At 44.4% G+C, this 21167-nt stretch overlaps 1 protein-coding gene across 2 annotated transcripts in view; it reads right to left on the bottom strand.

The window, feature by feature from the left end:
* SLCO2A1 (solute carrier organic anion transporter family member 2A1) overlaps nucleotides 1-21167 on the bottom strand; it is a 661420-nt gene that overhangs the window by 24603 nt on the left and 615650 nt on the right. For both annotated transcript variants that reach the window (XM_086943938.1, XM_086943937.1), the window contains exon 12: nucleotides 18056-18120. In XM_086943938.1, the coding sequence (XP_086800064.1) occupies nucleotides 18056-18120 (65 nt within the window). The remainder of the gene's footprint in view (nucleotides 1-18055; nucleotides 18121-21167) is intronic.

The raw sequence follows: 21167 nt of genomic DNA, 5'->3' as shown, positions 1-21167 counted from the left end.
CACCTGCAGTTCCAGCCGACCCGAGCCCCACAGGGGCTAGCTGCAATCGCCCCACATCAAGTCATCAATCGTCTCAGACCAGAGAAGGGTGTATCAAAGCAAATATCATTCATTCCGACCCAGATTCGTGTCCGCCTTCCGCATTCGCAGATCTCCGGTCTCATTTAGGCAAAGTTTTAAGGTAGTCCTCGACTTGCTGTGGGTTCAAAAAAAAGTGTTGCGTGCCCTGGTGAGTCACCCGCAGTTTGGCTGGGTACAAAAGCGCATAGTCAATATTCAGGCCTCTTAGCTTCCTCTTTACAGCCAGAAATTTCCGTCGTTGCTCTTGGACCACCGGGGTAAAATCAGGGTAGATAGAGAAAGACACTCCTTCATAGGCAAGGTTTTGGTTCGCCCTGGCCGCTCGCAGCGCCGCATCCCGGTCTCGATAGTTGAGCAGGCGCGCAATGATGGGCCTCGGCGGGGCGCCAGGCTGGGGTTGGGGCCCAAGCGAACGATGGGCTCGTTCCACAATGAATTGTTTCGAGAGGGCTTCCGCGCCCACCGTTGCTGTGAGAAGTTTTTCGATGTAGAGCTCCATTTTCCCCGTGTTGGTCGACTCCGGAATGCCTGTGACCCGTATGTTGTTCCGCCTACTCCTCGCTTCTAACTCCTCATTTTTGGCGGCTATCACCCTAAGTACATTGTCCATGCGGGAAAGCCATGAAGCCGTGAAGCCTGCGATGTCGTGGCATCCTCGTTTTCAGAGATTCGACGTTCCGCCTCTGTCAAGCGCTCCTCATGAATGTCCATTTTCTGGACGATGCCGTCCATTCTGGCGGACAGCCTGTCCACCTTGTCCACCACCGTGGCAAAGCCCTGTCGCATCTCCTGCAGCATCGTGGCGATATCTGGGCCCGTGTGCGATACCTCCGCCGCCGGACTTCTAGGCTGAGGACATCCCCCGTTTGCCTGGTCGCCTTCTTCTGTGTCGCAGGCTCAAATTGCAGCTTGGGCTGCCGGCCATCCGGCTTCCCCATGCCGGCACGGCAGCGATAGATCGGTGCAACTGTGGCTCTTGATGTGCGCCGTGTAGCTGAGCAGTACAGGGAGGCCCGGGCGTGCAGATGTTACAAGGAGGTAGCGGTACTCCGGTGCCTCGCCAACAAGTCCGGTACTGCCGGAGCTCAAGAGTCGCCTCAGGGCATCAACCCGTTTCCGCACTGTGTGGCTTGCCGGTGGCCCCCGGATACCTGCCAGTGATCGTCGGTGCTTCCAGTTCTGGCGCGTGTGCCAGCAACCGGCCTACGCGCCACGTGGCGATCCGGGGTGTCGCATGAATTCCAAAGCCGCCGCCTGTGTGGTCCCAACCAGAGCGCGCCTCCGCTGCGGCTTCAGCTCGCTCTATCTCAGCAACCGCAGGTCGTAGGGTCCCCAAACTCGGACAGAGTGGGCAGCAGCACTATACCCCTCTCCCAGGGGCTTTTCAGGCGGGTGGGCGCAGATTTGAAAGGATTACAGCAGGATAAGAATGCCAGGCAGCCGGAGCCTCACTAAGGTGCGGCCATTCAGCTCGTGCGCCCTCTAGCGCCCCCAACTGTATTATTCTTGTATTGAGAACTGCATTGTTCTTGCATTACCAACTACATTATTCCTGCGTTACAAACTGCATTAGTACTTGCATTAAGGACTGTCTTCTTTCTACATTACGAACTCCATTACAAACTGCATAGCATTGCATTAGGACTGCATTAGATCATCGTAACTGCTCATTAATACCGCAAGAACCTACAAGTGATTGTTGGCCTAATACCCGGCAAAGTGGAATATTACGAATACGCATATGTTGGATTTGTATTGTATGGTCTCATCTTATTTCTTTTAATAAAGATACTGCTATTTTTATAAAATCAGTCTGGTGTTCATTTGTGGTGTTATCACTGTGTTACTGGAAGTGTGGTTGCAAACACTTTACACATTGCCTTGGAGATAATCCTGGCTGCTCGTACCAAGCTACCAGAGGGTGAGCAAGGGTTATCTAGGAGTGTGTCCCTCCTTTCCCTGACTAGAAGCAAGGGTCCCTATTTGGACTAAGGTACCTACCTCGGCCAACTAGAGACCCCCAGTTCTAACAGCCTTTAGTAATACACAAGACCCCACCCAGTGCAGCCTGACCCCAGGCCCATATGGTTCCAGACATTGTCCTGCTGAACAGAGATCCAGCATCAGTGGCGTAATGATAGCCCTCAGTGTTCGGTGTGTGAGTGAGCTCTAGGGGGCTTCCTCCAGCACTGTGCACGGGAGGCAGGCTTGAATGGGTCTGAGCGGGGGTGGGCCTACATGTAACTTGCAGAGCCCCTTTAGTTTCCATCATACATTCACCTGCAACAGCAGCACGGCGTATAATGACTGAAGAAGCCTTGTGTGGTCCTAGTGGGTTTCTCCTGTGCCTCTGAACCCCACTGAGGTTTGGGCCCCTTCAAAGAACCCAGTCAGTAACCAGATCTATCCTCCCCGCATGTGCGGACACTGACCTGGTGACTCTATCATTTTTGTAACACAAGATATCCAGATTTCGAGGGCAAAGTAAGGTTTGTTGGCCCATAATTCTTTATCGTGAGCACAGTTCATTTTGACATCCCAGAGCCTGGTTTTCTGTATCCACACAGTCACAGTGTGTGTTCTCTGTAGCGTTCCTAGTTCACCGGAGATGGTTTAAGAGTTTCTGTTTAGACAGGAGGGTTCTGAGCAGTGCTGCAGTTGTAAAAAACATAAGTGCCAAGGCCCAAAGATAGTCTTCAGGGCTGCTGCCTACTGGCGTTATCCGCTGCTATCACTGGCTACACCCCTATCGCTCTGTCCTTTTCCCTGACAAAGTTCCTGTGCCTGTCCCAATGCAACTTTCATGTCTGGGATCGGGCCGCGAGTACATTTTTTTTATTTTTAAAGCAGATGTTATTAAGATAGTCATCCTAAAGTCCTCTCAGATCTGACATGTCGTAGCGCATACTTGGAAGAATTAAGAAAACATAACATGGAAACGTCAGATCCCCAGACCAACAAGTTATATCTGGACACATATGGACATGGGGTGCTAGACTAGGCCCTGGGGCTGTAATGAAACAGTTACAATGCAGCATGTTTTAATATTGTGGTATGGTGATATTTAGTTTTTTCGAAAACATTTTTCTATTAAGCCTTTTGTATTACATGCTTAATAAAATAAAATGATTTCAGTCTAAATGTTTAAATATTTATTGGTATTTCATCAATAATGTATATTACAACTCATTAATCTAATACGGAATGACTACACAGGAAAAGGAACCACCCAGGAGACTCCTGTGACATGCCTTCCATCAATCAGGCTTTGCTAAATGGAAAACGGGCATTACATTTACTTAAGGAGATGTCTTAGGGAGATGTTGCTCACTACTGCCATCTGAGGTGATCTGCAGGTCATGAGTTTGAATACTGGCATGGCCAACTCAGCCTTTCATCCTTCTGTGGTTGGTAAATTCAGTGTCAAGTACACCTGGGGCCTTATTTATGAAGGCCTTGCGCCGCCGGTGCGTCACTTTTAACATGAGAAAAAGTGACGCATCGGTGGCGCAAGGCTTTCATAAATGAGGCCCCTGTTATTTACATCACTCAATGTGGTAGGATGAGCTGTCTAAAAAGTTACTATTATAAGAAGTGGAAGTAAGTAATCTCCCTATACATTTTTGTAATTTAGTTTTGTTTGTCACATGAATTCCAATGTCAGATTACTCCCATAATAAGACTAGCATTGGCAAAGCCAATAGGTCGCGCCTATGCAAGAGCTAGTGGCTTTGCCAGTATGTTTTATCCACGTTGTACACCAGCATGGTTACTGTTCAGCAGAGCTAAAAGTTAGTGGGCTAAAGAAGAGTGGCGTGGAGTGAAGTGTCATAAAGTGTAATAGAGTGGAGTTTTATGGAGTGACATACGGTGGTGTAGAGTAAAGTTGAGTGGCATGAAGTGGAGTGTCATGGAGTGGAATAGAGTCTTTGTCGTGGAGGGTGTAGAGTGTCGTAGAGTGGAAGGGTGTAGAGGGGAGTAAAATTGAATGGAAGAGAGTGGAGGAGAGCGTCAGAGTGGAGTAGAGAGTCATACAGTGGAGTGTGGTGGAGTGGTATACAATGGAGTTGCATAGAGGATATTACATAGAATGGCTCAGAGAGGAGTAGATTGTCGTAAAGTGGCGTGGCATAGAGTGTAGTAGTGTAGGAGAGTGAAATGGCATAGAGTGGAGTAGAGTGTTGTAAAGGTGAGTGGTGTGGAATAGAGTGGAGTAGCATAGAGTGGAGTTGCGTAGAGTGGAGCAGGATGTTGTAGAATAGAATGGAGTAAAGTGGCATGGAGTGGCATATTGGTAGAGCATCGTAGAGTGGAGTCATTTATGTTGTAGAGCAGCAAAGATTGAAGTAGACTGCCATAGAGGGGAGTAGAGTCTAATAGAGTAAAGCATCAGAGGGTGGAGCATTATAGAGTGTAGTGTTGTAGTGTGGCCTAGAGTGACGTGGCATAAAGTACAGTGGTGCACAGTAGATTGGCTTAGAGTGCATTGGTTTTGAGCAGAGTGTTGTAGAGTACCCATGCACCAGTCTACTTTGCACCACTGCACTCAGTAGAGTACTATGCCTAGATTGCAGCGGTGCAGAGTAGACTGATGCAGAATAGAGTGCAGTGGTGTAGAGTAGATAGGTTCAGAGTAGAGTAAAGTAGAGTGGAGTGGTTCAGGGTAGAGTGGAGTGGTGCAGGGTAGAGTGGGTTAGAATACAGTGGTGTAGAGTGCAGTGACATAGAGTGCAATGGTGTAAAGTGGTGTGACATGTAGTGGCGTAGAGTGCAGTGTTGCAGACTAGAGTGGCATTGAGTTCAGTGGCAGGGAGTGCAGTCTTGCAGAGTACCATGTTGTAGAGTGCAGGCGCGCAAAGTAGAGTGGCGCAGAGTAGAGTGGTACAGAGATCAGTTGCATAGGGTACAATTGTGCAGAGAAGAATAAGTGGCATAGAGTGCAGTGACAGGGCACAATGGTGTAGAGTGGCGTAGTGTGTAGTGGCACAGCATGCAGTGGTGTAGTGTGCAGCAGCATAGCATGCAGAGTAGAGAAGTGTTGAGTGCAGTGGCAGAGCGCAGTCTCACAGAGTAGCGTGCCATTGAGTGCAGTGGTGTAGAGTAGAGTGATGCAGAGTAGAGTGGTGCAGAGTATAGTTGTGAAGAGAGCAGTGACAGAGAGTACAGCGGTGCAGAGTAGAACAGAGTAGCATTTCATGCAGTGGCATAGAGTGCAGTGGAATAAAGTGTTGAAGAGTAGAGTACAGTGGTGTACAGTGGTGTGGTGCAGAGTTGTTGGTGTAGAGTGCAGTGGTGTAGAATGCATTTGTTTTGAGTAAAGTGGTGTTGAGTGCATTGGCATAGAATGGAGGGGTTTAGAGTAGAATGGTGTAGAGGGCAGTTGTGTAGAGTAGAATGGTGCTGAGTAGAAAATCATAGAGTGGCAGTGGTGTAGAGTGTTGCAGAGTAGAGTCCAGTGGCGTAGAGTGCAATGGGGCAGAGTAGTTGGTGTAAAGTGCAGTGGCATTGAGTACTTTGGTTATGAGTAAAGTGGTGTTGAGTGCATTGGCATAGAGTTCAGTAGTTTAGAGTAGAATGGTGTAGGGTGAAGTGGTGTTGAGTGGAGAGATGCAGAGCAGGGTCGACTGGTGCAGGGCAGAGTGGCGTGGAGTAGATTGTTTTAGAGTAGAGTAGTGGAGAGTAGAGTAGAGTGGTGTAGATTAGAGTGGCGCAGAGTGGAGGGGCTTTGACCCCTATGTGTGAACCGATTTTGCATTTATTAAAGGTCCGAACAGCTATTTCGGCCTGTTAAGAAATGCAGAAAATCCTTTCAGTATACATGAAAGGCATATGTGGCATCGCAAAATGCGATTTCTACCCAGCAGAAATTGCATTTTGAGATTCACAAAATAGGAAATCTCAAATAGGGATTTTCTATCTGCGATTTCCAAACCGCATGTGCATAGCATTTCCTAATTGTGTTATGGTCATTTAGGAAATTATATTACCATTGAGTCAGACTTAATGGTAACAAATGTTAGTCCAGTGAGGGAGCTGGTCAAAATGGTATATTTTATAGGGGCCGCGCCATCTCTCTTAGCAACAAGAGAATTTGTTGTTATCTGGCACCCTCTTGTGGCCTCTTGTAATGGCGTCCTTAGCAGCTGCATACAATCACCTTCATGAAATGAATGCCCCATACAACAAACAGCAGTGGGCTTCCTGATTTCTTTCTGTCATAGGAGAATTGTCGGGATCTGAATTTGAGAATGTGATTTTCGAGATCTTCACACACTGAAGCATTTTTTGTTCTTGGACTTGTGATTTCATGTCGCCAAATTCACACTTGGAAACGTGATAGCTGAGAGCTGGAGAGGCGAGGCCTGGGTCATGAGCGTTGGGAAGACAATGGAAACAGTTCTCACTTATATGAAAACTGTCAAAAACGCTGGATCACCTGCAACTGAGTGTTATTGTTTTTATAAAAGCAGGCACATACTGCCTTTTTCGCAACTATAATGAGTATTTTATATAAGTCGGTTGAAAATCATTTACACTTTCAGAAACAGGCCTTGATCATGTGAAAAATTATAGCTTAGGCAAACAAATAACTAAGCCTGGGGTTGGCATGCCTGGTTTGTTTGGCCAGTTTGAGCCTAATTCTGCAAAGGATGGTGGGGCAAATTACCAAGCAATAGCGATAATTATCGCTATTGCTTGGTTAGCGGCAAAACTATATCGCCGAGCACCGAGGATTTTTACAGCTGAGATACCTTGATATTATCAAGGTTTATCTCAAAAGCGGTAAAAATCCTGCGAAATGCATGAATATCGCTGAAAAATCAGCGATATTCATGCATTATCGGGACAATGCTCTTAGCCATGTTATCCACCTTCCATTGGATAACATGGCTAAGAACTGCTTTTAGCGGGCGTTAGCTTTTGGAGAGATTCGCGCTTAGCGCGAATATTTCCAAAAGTTGTTAATAGGAATAAGAGATGTTAGCGACTGTTTTCAGTCGCTAACATCTTGGCACGCGCACTTTGCATGTCATTAGCGATAATTATCGCTGACATGCAAAGTGGGCCCCTAAATGCCCGCTATCGCCTACCAGCTGTCGCTAACTGGTGTTAGCGACAGCTTGGTAATAGGGCGATAAAATTATCGCCGCATTAGCGGGGAAAAGTCCCGCTAATGCGGCGATAAAGCCCTTGGTAAAGTTTACCATTGGTGGAAAACTGGCCGTTAATATACCACCCATTCCATGTGGGAAAAAAAAATCCTAACTCTGAATACCAGTTGGCTGGATGATTGCTGGCATTCTGTCAAACTGGCTTAAAGATTCTGGGGCATATTAGAGACAAAAGTTTACCGCTGAGCTGCGGCGATTATTATCGTAGATAAACCTTGGTATTACCAAGGTTTATCGCAAATGCGATAAAAATCGGCCGCAATGCATGAATATCGCTGAAAAGTCAGCGATATTCATGCATCACTGAGCTAATGCTCTTAGCCATGTTATCCACCTCCCATTGGATAACATGGCTAAGAACTGCTCAGGGCAGGTGTTAGCTTTTGGAGATATTCGCGCTTAGCGCGAAGATCTCCAAAAGTTCGTAATAGGAGATAGCGATGTTAGCGACTTTTTCCAGTCGCCAACATCTTGGCACGCCCACTTTGCATGTCATTAGTGATAAATATGACTGACATGCAAAGTGGGGCCCAAGATGGTCGCTATCTCCTACTAGCTGTCGCTAACTGGTGTTAGCGACAGCTAGGTAATAGGGAGATAATGTTATCTCCGCTTTCTTGGCTTTTAAAGCCAAAAAAGCGGAGATAAACCCCCTTGATAATATGCCTGTCAGTTACTCTTGGAAAGCTTATATTCAATTTCTCAACTCACACATCACGAGGCACTCAAAAATTCCACTCCACTAGTCTTGAAAGGGAAGAGCAATCAATTATAAGCAATCCAAATATAATCTTAGCTCGTTAAAAATTTGCTCATACACATGTATACGAAATCACAATAAAACAATTAAAAACAATCCAAATAGTTATTACACACAATATTAAAAACATCAAAGAGAGACACAATATGAGACATATTTATGATTGGTAACGGTTAGTTTGACGGAATCATTCAGAGTATTGGCATTGTTTCACTATCTACATGCAACGCCTCGTTCCTCAAATTTAACCACTAATAACAAGCGTTGATACATTTCGGTGGCACAAAGCAGGATGAAGCCACCTTCCTCAAGACAATAAAATATCTATCCCTCTTAACGAATGGCTTAGGAGATTCGCCTAATCTCTAAAGGTGAGACCAATATTCACAATTGTTTGGGGCTTTTCTCAACTTTTTGGAAGAATTAGCAGTCATTCCTAGTTTAAAACCTCTCATGTGATCCCACAAGAGGTAAATCACTTCGTATCCCACCTAAGGAAGTGAGGAAGGCGATTTTAAAATGAGTACACCCCGCTAGTCAGTCTGAGTCTTTATGCGCCGGTCCTCATTTGTGTAGAGATAATGCATCCATCACAATGGGAGTTTCTTTTGAGATGTTCCTCTATATAATGAGCAAGAATTTCAAGGTCACTCTTTATTAAAGCAGTTGAAACTTTTCACCATATGTGCCTCCTTCTTTTAATCACTGGGAAGACCTTTATCAAGTCTCCTATTTGACTGGCATTATCCGTTCACTCCGTGCGCGGAAAGCCCAGATTCTGTCAAACTGCCAGAAGTAATTTGGAGAACTGCCATCATTACTGGTCAGCAGAATCGCAATCTTTGTGGAGTGGTAATTTACCACTGGCATCATTTATGTACGATGAAGGAGTTCAGGGTTGAATGGTGGACCTTCTCTACTTCCATTACTCGTACCCATAGCATACCTACATTTACAGGAACTGAATTGAAAGAATTGTTGCATCTTCATCTGTGATGAAAGGGGATGTATCTACCTCGGAGGGTGCTTTACAGGAAACCATGATTCTGATGAATGCACAGCGGCCTTCAATGCCTTTAACAGCAGCAGTTATGTGGGTAGGAGAGTATCCACATTGAGTCTATATGTGTACGTTGTGTGATTTCCTATTAGGAAATTGCAAGTTAGCAATTTCCCAAATTGCAATTTCCAAATAGCGAATGCAACTGCATGGGAATCGCTGTTAGGGAATCGCGATGAACGTAAATTTCAATTTGTGATTCCCAGATAGCGAGTGCTGCGGATTTGCTATTTAGGAATTGCAAAATTGGAAATTTCGTATGTTTGTGCCATAAAGTGCACTGGTGTTTAATAGAGTGGTTGGCTTAGAGTACAGTGTTGCCGAGTGGAGTGGTGCAGAGTGGAGTGGTGTAGAGTGCAGTTGCTAAGAGTGCAGTGGTGCATAGTAGAGTAGTTTGGGGTAGAGTGCATAGAGTAGAATGGTGTATAGTAGAGAGGCATAGAGGGAAATAATGTATAGTGGAGTGGTGCAGTGTAGAGTGGAGTTGAGTGGGATGAAGGGGAGTATGCATGATGTGGTAGCGCACTGCCATTACAGACATCAATTGAAATGATTATTACTTTTACACATACTTAAAGTTTTACTGATAAAAATGTACAGTGCACCAGTGGGGTGTGGAAATGTCATCACCTAGTCTATTCATTTGTTTTGATCGTGTTCAAATATTTGTTTTCTCCACACTTCAGAATTGCCCAAAAATGTGCTTCATTTGTGCTTTTCCAAGTCTGATATATTCTGAAATATCGATACAGTTTATTTACAGTCATTTACATTTTGTGGCATGCTAGAAGAAAAAAAAAACATTATGCAGCCTTCCTCAAGCACACCCCTACTAGCAAGCCTGATTGTCACATAAATCCTCTCACTTTGAAGTCAGAGAAGGATAAGTAAACACCAAGCTCTCTGGAAGGTAAAGACTGACATTTGAACTCTGTCTTTTAATGCACACCAAATATGACAAGAGAAGAAGAACAAGATTAAAGGGCTTTTTACAGAAATCCAGTACTGGTGGAAGAATACAGTATATAGGGTTGGGGCAATGGAAGGGACGCACTCAAGCTAGACATTCTAAAACAAATAGAGCTAGGAAATAGAAAGCAAGCAAATTTGAGTTGCAAACCACAAAGCCAATGGCAAGCAATGGGTGGAATCCCTTCCCAGGGAATCTATCCGAATGTCCCCAAGATGTCGTTAGCAAGCCAGTCAGCTGTGCTGTACTGCTAATTAAGTGAGCAGGTGTAATCGCATTATTAGCTGTAATTCCTCATCAAAGATTATACAAAATATAGTGAATACTTCTGTATAATTGAAATTCCACGAGGCCTAGGTGTTAACTGTGGGTTGAAATTCTTGATCCTGGAGTCAAAAATAAGTAACTGCATTTAAAAACCCATGGGTCAGGCACAATTGAAAGAGGAAAGCCTAAGCGTGACACTTATAAGACTTCCCTGTTTGAACTCTGCAGACAAGAGAGCGGAGTGGGCTTGCGGATGGCAGCACCAACCTCAGGATAGTGAGTGTTCATTGGTTTTTCAACTTTGAAGCCACCCGGAAGTCGAGGTCAGAGCCTTGCTTATTCCACATTTGCTCCACATTTCTTTATTTGTTCCACATTTATGCCACATTTGTACAACAGCAGGAATGTGCTAGGGTCTCAGAGATGCAGGACTCCAAGACAAAATGTCAGTACTTGTTCACCACAAACATGGCATATATGATATTCCCCTGTGAGAGACAATGATCCTATCTGGGAGAGGCGTCAAGTTGTAAAGTCCTGCTCCAAAAGGAGACGTTCCTGCGCGCGGGGGGGGGGGTCTGGTGCAGGAAGTGGCTGAGTGAAATCTACAAGATTTCACTCAGTCACTTTTGGGCCCATGCTGCATCAAAACCCTGCACCTGCTTGAAGCAGGCGTAAGGATTGACGCAGCATTCTAACAATAGGGGGCCCCCAGAGCATTGCTGGAGCTACCTCATGCTTGCGACGCAACTCCAGCAATGCGCCGCTTTTATGGCCGGATGCATGGCGTATCTGTGCCGTTTTTGCACCATGGTGCGGCACATTGAAAATGCGGCGCATCCATGGTGACGGAGGTCAGAGTCTATCGATTCGTGAGAACAATAAATGTTAAGCAAGCAATTAATCAAAATGTAGAACAAGACAATGTTATATCCAAAGTGTGCTTATACTATTTATTCCTTAATTCAGCATAGTATAAATCGGGTACCTGGGTCAATTCCTTGGGTACCTTGACACAAGAGGTATCTTTACATGCAGACACAGGAGATACAATAATCAATTACGTCATTGAAACATATGTACACCAGTAGGTGTTATTTTTATATTGAATACACCGTTTATAAACTTCATATAGAAAAACCAAACAATTTGCGCCAATTATTTACATGAATGTCGCGCTCAGAGTGATAGAAATAGGGGAATAGTTAGGTGGGATAGGTGTGATAGGAAACAGGTGAGGACTGGGTAAAGGTGGTTGTGACTAAAAACAATCACAGTGGGATAAAATAAGCCCTTTACAGTCTGTAGTTCGATCTGAAGTTCCAATATACACATATGCATAGGATTCGTATTACTCTGTAGATTTGATCCTATGATTGGAGATTGGTTGTGATCAGGTCTACGTTTCGACCCCCAGGTTTAAAGGGTAGGTTTGATCCTCATAGTGGGGTCTTCATCAGGACGGGGCAGAGCAGGAGCGCTTTAGCAGAGGCCCTTATGTGGCCGGCAAACGAGGAAGAAGCATTTGATAGACAGCCACTGCTGTCAAGACTTAACGAATCGCGTGTGGTGCGAGAACCACGACCACACAATCGGTGAATTAGCTGTGAACCTTCACAAAAGAGAAACAACCCTTTGGATGGAAAGCTTTTAATCCCAACAAAGGCGGAGCAACCACCCCGAAAGAAAGGAACCCATGATGGTCCTACCATTACGGCCACATAAGGGCCTCTGCTAAAGCGCTCCTGCTCTGCCCCGTCCTGATGAAGACCCCACTATGAGGATCAAACCTACCCTTTAAACCTGGGGGTCGAAACGTAGACCTGATCACAACCAATCTCCAATCATAGGATCAAATCTACAGAGTAATACGAATCCTATGCATATGTGTATATTGGAACTTCAGATCGAACTACAGACTGTAAAGGGCTTATTTTATCCCACTGTGATTGTTTTTAGTCACAGCCACCTTTACCCAGTCCTCACCTGTTTCCTATCACACCTATCCCACCTAACTATTCCCCTATTTCTATCACTCTGAGCGCGACATTCATGTAAATAATTGGCGCAAATTGTTTGGTTTTTCTATATGAAGTTTATAAACGGTGTATTCAATATAAGAATAACACCTACTGGTGTACATATGTTTCAATGACGTAATTGATTATTGTATCTCCTGTGTCTGCATGTAAAGATACCTCTTGTGTCAAGGTACCCATGGAATTGACCCAGGTACCCGATTTATACTATGCTGAATTAAGGAATAAATAGTATAAGCACACTTTGGATATAACATTGTCTTGTTCTACATTTTGATTAATTGCTTGCTTAACATTTATTGTTCTCACGAATCGATAGACTCTGACCATCTTTACTGTAACTACCTATACTGACCCAGGTCAGAGATTTCTTAGGGTGTACCCCATTGAAATTTACTACTCCATGGTGACGCAGGCATGGCGCACAAGAACTGGCGCATCCCTGCTGATATGCAGGGATGCACCAGTTATTGTAAATCTGCCCCAAAATGTCGTGCTGTGGGATTTGCACTTCACTCGTAAAAAGATGCTCCCAAAGTGGCGTGTACGCGAAACAAAATGAGATCATGTATAATGTGAAACGTATTACCGGGTGATAACCCAACCAGTGATAAAAACCGTGAAAGGTGATAAGCAGGATAGCAAGAAAAATACACGTTTATCACCAATTGCGATGAGAGCGAGATAGCACGCAGAAACGACAAAACACATTAGAATTGTTTAAGCTTTTCATAAACATTACTTGCATAGGTGTGCAGGTCCACCCACATACAAAAACCCAGTGACACGTGTGCGGAAGGACGGGTCCATTGCTGGATGCCCCAACATAGTCTTCAGCTGCTAGCTCTTCTCAGGCTGAACGTGAAGGGGTAGTCAGCCACTACAGACAATCCCAACACCAAGGAGGACAGAAGGACAACTATCTAAACTCGATAAACATGGACAGGGCGTAGAAGGAAGGGCAGACTGGACTGAGGGTCACAGCAGGAAAACAGTAATGGGATACCACTCCATGGAACATTTCTTTTAAAAGCAACCACCCATCATTCTTGAGAGCAATGAAGAGGAAGACTTCTCTATAGTCACCAAAGGAGAATACATTCTTATGACTCTATTGTGAAACACATTTGATACAATGGATCCAACACTCGCTCCAGGGTAGAGGTCTTTGACTAGAGACTTGCAGAGATTGATAAGACTAGGGACACAGAAGACAAGATGGGGATAATGGAAAACTTAATGCAACAAATAAAGGCAGTTTTGTTTAGTGACTTTTAAGCTTTAGTCCTGAGTGCTCACCTCTCTTGTTCAACTGGAGGACCAAGAGCAATGCCATATACATAGAACCAGAAACATCCGAGTTATACTTGAGGATGTGAATGCATACCCAACGGTGATATTACTGAAGAAAGAAGAGTGAATGGGACAACTGTGGTGACTTTGTGTAAAGACAACCGCAAATAGATCATTCTGTGGGCTGCATGATGCAAAAAAGAGCTTGATGATCTCTACAAGGAGGCGAAAATGCAGAACTGGGCAAGAAAGTTATGTAGAGTGGAGCTCAAGCATCACTACATTTTCTGGGACATCTGAGAGTGACTATTAGAGACAAGGTGTCCCCCTGGAATCAAGTGAAAACAGCTGAATCATTTGGCAGCTACTTTATTTGGGTGACTGGCAAAACTTGTGGAAGTTAGAGAGATAGGGATTATTACAATATCCATTTTTGGGATCTGTATCTGAAAACCACATCTGCTGACAATTTTAGACAAGGTTTATAGCTCTTTAGCCCGCTGAGTGCAATAATCAAGATGAGCAAGTGCCATGAATCTGTATCATTCTCCTCAAGACTTCTGTGCTAATGACCCTATTGACCCATATGGTTGTCTTAGAAATATAGGAGGACATTTTTTCAGTCATTGTCTGCACCCCATTGTCTATGCAAAGCAGCAAGATTCACCCCATACACTGTCACACTGTTAAGTTTTCTTCACCGTCCTTCCACGTTCCTCGCTTTTTCTCTACCTCTAGTGTTGTCCTTCACAAATTTCTTTTGACCAATCTCTAAATTCAAGACCCTGTCTCCTGATAGTTCTTCGGCTAGGTGCAGACAGAACCATGCCATTTAGGAGGGCATATGTGGGAGCATATAGGGTCTAACATGCTGCAAGCACTGGAAAGCAACTCTTCTGGGGATGATAAGATGTACTGTGTTATCAGAACATAGAGCTGTAGTTGGGCGTTGATCTTCTTTCATGAAGTGCATAAAGATATGTTTTGATTGTAACAATATATTAACTTTTAGAGTATTCTGAATTACGCTAGAACAGAAATGAAGGTTACATTATAAAAAAGAAGCAGGCAGGTGTTATCTCAGACATAAGTGTACATGGTTGCCCTTCTGATGCCAACATGATGTACAGCAAATGTGAGATATGTTATTGAGAATAGTTTCTGGAAGTGATATAAGGGGTTGAAAGGTGTAAATTGAGAAGAATGGTTTGAATGGGATAAGCAGTTGAAGAGAGATTTGAGGAACTGGGCTTAATTTGTATTACTTGGTTAAAGGTCCATGCCAACTTTGCTACACCCCTCCACCTAGATGAAAGGGTTCTATATCCTGTGCAGGGTTTATCTCTGAATTGCTGCTTGTTGGGCTACAGGGTCATTTTGGCAGTTCACCCTCACGAGAAGGACAAGATGCCAGCTTGAGAGCTCCTGCTGGTGATAGGAGACATCTCTGGAGGCTTTAAGAGGCTGCCCTCTTTCAGATACCTGACTCCTCGCCAAGGTGGAGGTACACTGCAGAGAACTATTTTAATGCTTTCCATAAGAAAGATATAGTGATGTAACATTTGTATTCAGGAATAGTTACAGTGTCTGTCTCCTGGTTCTGTCAAAAGGTTCCTACAACTGTTATAAGGCAATTAATGTATACTTCGACTTATAACAGAGCTGACATGCCCATAACCTCTATTAAGGATTCAGGATGATACATTGCCCGAAAACCTTTCCAGACTAATTCGAATTCCTGAGTCTCAGATGGAAACTCTTTCCTCGGAGCATGGATTAAAAGAAAAGAATCGTACATGCACGACAAGCAATCTAACTTTATGGACACATCTTCTGAGCGGCAATTGACCACAAAGCCTTGTACCTCTATTTCAATGATCAGCCCCGCATGCTGATGCTTCATTGTTCAATATCAATTCACATTAGGATATTGGCTAGGACTGTATAAATATGTAGACCATCTTTGACAGGATCAATGTCTGGGTGCACAAGGGAGGCAAAGAGAAGCTTAAAAAAACAGGCTCATGTACGCAGATTTAATAACGGGCCCTCCCAAAAACCAGAAGCATTTCTGTGGTGGTACTAGCAGGGCTTTAAGTGGGATGAAAAAACTGGGGGGTCTCTCAAAGGGGCGTGACCAGTGTAATTAGGGGCGTGGCTTTAACACACTTACGCTAAAAAATCTGTGCTTAGCACAGTGTGCCGCCCGACTTGTATTTTGCTGTTTCTGTCATTGCATCCAGATATGTGAGACAACAAGTAACATCATACCTACAACAAGTAAAGACTATTGGCTTTGTCAATGGTTATTAGTTGCATAAAATAAATAAGCAGCAACTATGGCTTGTTACATATAATATTAAAAAAAGCTTCCAATTAAAGCCCTGGTGACCATCCAACAATGTTGCTGCTCTTACGTTTCAGAAATAGAAGGGAAATCCAGAAAGAAAATGACTCTTTAAAGGATTTCCCTTCCCCCACAACGCTTACCTGGCATGACGTCATGCCGTAACTTCTCCACTAGTGGGAAGCGAGCAGTGTGGGCAGTGCACATCAATGTGCTTGCTGTCTCAAAATGGGTCTCTATTGGGCTGTTTTGGGCCCTGGCACTTTTTTCCGGACTGCAGTGACAGCAAACTGCTGTCACTGCAGTCCAGAAAAAAATCGGACCGCCTGTGCCAGGGCTCAAAACAGAGCCCGATAGAGACCCATTTCGAGGGCCCCTTTAAAAAACTGCCGGTGCTCAGACCCTGGAGACCCGGCCCACTTAAAGCCCTGGGCACTAGAAGGAGTTTACAGATTATCTGCCAAGATCACATTGATATTAGATGAAAGGTAATTCTGAAGAAGAATAAGCGTATACAATCACAGTATGATCAAGGCTATTTGAATCCATGAATGCCTGACCAGAAGTCTCTGTCTCTAAAGACATCTTGGTCCCGAATGGTATTTGCAATTCAATGCTGGCATCCATCACCAAGTAAATGATCCAACTATAATACCCATATACGCATTTGTAAAGAGATAACTAAGGCCACGGCTTCTAAGATTCAATCAAATGCTAGAAGATGATAAAAGATGAGATGATAGATTTGCTCATGTGACACGCAATAGATCAATTAAATGGGGAACATCCTTTACAACGCAACTTTTACTCCGCACTACCATTACGACGCAGCTATTACAACGCAAGTCGTTACAACGACTTGCGCTGGAGGGCGCTGTAGGATAGGGAATAGTTTAATTTTCTATCCAACACCTTCCCTACAATCCACGGGGACTAGAGTTGGAATAGAAAATTAAACTATTCCACTATCCAGCGCCCCCGATCGCAAGTCGTTGTAACGACTTGCGTTGTAAAAACTGCGTTGTAATGGCATGAGGAGTAAAAGCATGCGTTGTGATGTCATACATCCAATTAAATTGGCCTTTACTCATCATCCCCGAAGAACTCAGACTCAATGAAGATTCGTGGTAACCAGGTGATGAGCTACGCTCTCACCATACTAGACACACTGATCACTAAATTGGAGAATTTTGTTACTCATTAGAAAGAATAACAAATCACTGCAAGCGTATACGATAGTCAAAATATGTGCCATATATTGCCACCAACATAAAACCATTTGCAAAGCAGGAGGTATCACAAATCGTTTAGCCTACATCATAGACACACGTTACATTTATATAATTTGAAGTTTAACCTTTTTCGTGAAGAAATATCATTTTGGATACACAATAGAAGCAAAGAGCATCAAATCAGCAAATCTGTCTTTGAGTACTCTTTATTCTGCACTTTGGATGGCAAGCCAGCTACTACTAGGGAAATACATGCTGGCTTCCAGCACCTGTGCAGGAAGTCTGAACAAAGAAAGTAATATGTTCCTGATCCCTTCATGCTGCGCTCCCCCACAAAGGTACTGTCCCAGATGTGCAGCAAGGCCACCTTAAGCAGAACTGGGCCATTAGACTTGGGCTTCAGACACCACGTTGAGAGATAATCCTCCCCCGTGAGAAGGGCACTCAACACTGACCCAGCAACCGGAATATCAAATGGCCAAACAGGTGGTTGTGTATGTGAAGATGTGGCACCATGTCACCATGCTGGTAGAACTCTAATCCCTGATGTTAATCAACTGCTACTGATATGCGGGGATCTACTACACTAAATGCCTCTCTTGAAGGAAGATAGTGGCACTGACTTCCACCTGCTTCTCATTTAAGGAGGGAATGCCGCTCCTTCCTTTGATGTGGCAGGAGTGTTGAATCCTCCCAATGCCCATATGACTCCAAAAGCACATGGTCACACATGGCCAGACACGAGGATGGCTCATTTCAACAAAATGATTGCGACAGGGAAGGTTATAAGTCATTTTTTGTTGAAAACAATAAATATTTCACACCATAACTTACCTAAAACCCTCATTAGTAAAAACTGCACTCCAATGGCAAATGACTTCTCATCTTGACTCACCACCCTGTCAAGTAAAATGTGTGAAACAATGGTTAGATCAGAATAAAATTGTCCTAATAATCCAGGTCTTCGCAAACTATTCTGGCCAGTGCTTGGTTCATTGTGGCATAAGCAGTGGAACTAGGCAGTGTGAGGCCAGTCTGGATTGAGGGTCATAGCCTTCTACAATGAACCTCATCCAGAATCAATTACCCACATGTGTCTTTGAGATGTTCAGGCACCTGCATGTGAGCTGAGATGAGTAAGGATTAACATATACAGGGTTGGATGCACTGTGTAACTAAGGCCTAGGAGTGTACCTCAACTACCTCTTTGTATCTAAGCCTCAGGACTATTACACAAACAAACACCAGAAATAAAATCCTGCTCAGGTTAGACTCAAGATGCCTAGAATACGCAGAAGTGTAGTTCAATCATAGGACTCTGACACAAACATGGGCATGTACTTGCGGGACCTTCAAAATGCCCAGGATAGTAGCTTCGGTACCCATAAACAATCCCAAATCTCCAATTTTCGATGCTAGAGCTCGATTGCCATTTCACCATAGTCACAGAATTAAAAACCTGTCCTGGAAGTCTATCGTGAGTCGGTTTTCCCAGTTTGCAGGATTGAAAATCCTGCCCGTTGACAGCCGCGGCCTTGAAACGGAGTCTGTTTCTGACAGATATCCATGAAGCATGACTGGTGCTCTGATCTACTTGATTCAGTAGATTGGAACAAAACCACAATTTTTTTATTATCTTTTGCGTGGGTCTCCCTGTAATTGATCAGTGCATTTTATTATTGGGGTATACTCTAGCTGAACCATTAAAGCATCAGTGTGTAGCATAATTAATTTTGGTTCACATTTTCTGAGTTTTTGTGGCACTGTATTATCCTCTTCGAACAAACACATACTTTTTCATGCAATAAAAAACAAATGTGTAATGTACCTATCATGTCAGCATCCTATTTAAAATCTAGCAGTATATAAAATAGACATTTATATATTGGTAACTAGTGTGTTCTTACATCATTGCACGCTTAAGAAGCTCCTAACTTTATCAGGGTCAATTATTGGGATCAAGGTCACGTGAGATCACTTTCTGTCAACGTTCATATAATGTGATGTCACTGGGCCAAAGGGTGGGTATGTGATGGTCCTAGCTCTAGCACTGGCATTTTGGTGATTGATGTCCATGGGATGCTGTAGAGAAAGTAGGATGGGGGGGGGATTAATTCAGTGGTTAATTTGTAACAAGCATTGGAAATGCAATAGGTCTCGCAGTAGGAAAGTTTGAGCTATAGGTGTTAATTATTTTTTTGTTTTTTATTTATGTGTTGTTTTTTCTAAATAGCTAAATTAATAGCTTTCTTCTTTACAGAGCCAATAGTTATAATTTTTCTAAATGTGACACCTCTAGCATTTGTAAAGCAACATGTTTTGTATTAACGGGACTTATATGTGACTTATATGTATTGATATAAAAAAAATCAATGGCTTTAAAAAACAATAATTAATACGTAAATAAAATGGATTTTATTTTATATTGCCAATAGCTTAAAGTGTATTAAATATATTTAGTGAAGATGCTGTGGTTGCGCTGAGTGAGGGTGAGGGGTTGAGGGTGAGGGTGGGTGAGGGTGAGTGAGGGGTTGAGGGTGAGTGAGGGTGAGTGAGGGTGAGTGAGGGTGAGGGGTTGAGGGTGAGGGGGTGAGGGTGAGGGGGTGTGGGGTTGAGGGTGAGTGAGGGTGAGGGTGAGGGGTTGAGGGTGAGTGAGGGTGAGGGGTTGAGGGTGAGTGAGGGTGAGGGGTTGAGGGTGAGTGAGGGTGAGTGAGGGTGAGGGGTTGAGGGTGAGTGAGGGTTAGTGAGGGTGAGGTGTTGAGGGTGAGTGAGGGTGAGGCGTTGAGGGTGAGTGAGGGTGAGTGAGAGTGAGTGAGGGTGAGTGAGGGTGAGTGAGGGTGAGGGGTTGAGGGTGAGTGAGGGTGAGGGGTTGAGGGTGGGTGAGGATGAGTGAGGGTGAGGGTGGGTGAGGGTGAGGGGTTGAGGGTGAGTGAGGGTGAGGGGTTGAGGGTGAGTGAGGGTGAGGGTGGGTGAGGGTGAGTGAGGGTGATGGGTTGAGGGTGAGGGGTTGAGGGTGAGTGAGGGTGAGGGGGTGAGTGAGGGTGAGGGGTTGAGGGTGGGTGAGGGTGAGTGGTTGAGGGTGGGTGAGGGTGAGTGAGGATGAGTGAGGGTGAGGATGAGTGAGGGTGAGGGTGAGTGAGGGTGAGGGTGAGTGAGGGTGAGGGTGAGTGAGGGTGAGTGGTTGAGGTTGAGGGGTTGAGGGTGAGTGAGGGTGAGGGGTTGAGGGTGAGTGAGGGTGAGGGTGAGTGAGGGTGAGGGGTTGAGGTTGAGGGTGAGGGGTTGAGGGTGAGGGTGGGTGAGGGGTTGAGGGTGAGTGAGGGTGAGGGTGAGTGAGGGTGAGTAATGGGTCATTTTAAAATATTTGTACGTACTGCAACTAGTGTAAACATGGTTGTATTTTTAGCGACAGGACATGGGGTATAAATGTGAGCATTGTTGTAGTAAAGGACTTGAAATTGGTACAATGCATGTGTATAGTTATAATCGCTAGTGACGTGATGGAAAGAGGAAGGTGGAGATGGGTGGTGAGACAAGCGAGGAAGCAATGATCAAATTGTATTTTGTGTAGTATGGGTTACAAATTATCATGGGAATTAGTGGGAAAAGTGCTGCAAAACCCGTGTATAGCTTGTGAAAAGTATGGAAGAAATAATTTGTATTTAAAGGCACAATAAAAGGTGCATTAGCAGAAGGCTCGTGCTGCCCGTGCCGTGCGGGGTAATGTCCGGTGACAAGATTGTTATTGTAGCTTTGTTCCTAGTTTAAGATGGCTGTTTGTACAATAATCGAACGTGTCGTAAGAGTATTGGTTGTAGTGGTTTGGCATTGATCTAAAAGTATTGCAAGATTTGCGGAAATGTACCGGGCATATGCGCCAAGGGCGCCTTTCAGTCTGGCTGTTTGCAATTGTCATGGAAGCATTTACGAGGAGGGGTAAAGGCGCAGC

Source organism: Lissotriton vulgaris, chromosome 11 (genome assembly GCF_964263255.1).
Source record: "Lissotriton vulgaris chromosome 11, aLisVul1.2, whole genome shotgun sequence".
NCBI classification, from domain to species: domain Eukaryota; kingdom Metazoa; phylum Chordata; class Amphibia; order Caudata; family Salamandridae; genus Lissotriton; species Lissotriton vulgaris.
Note: the sequence above shows the minus strand (reverse complement) of the source record. Positions and strands in the feature narration are given on the sequence as shown.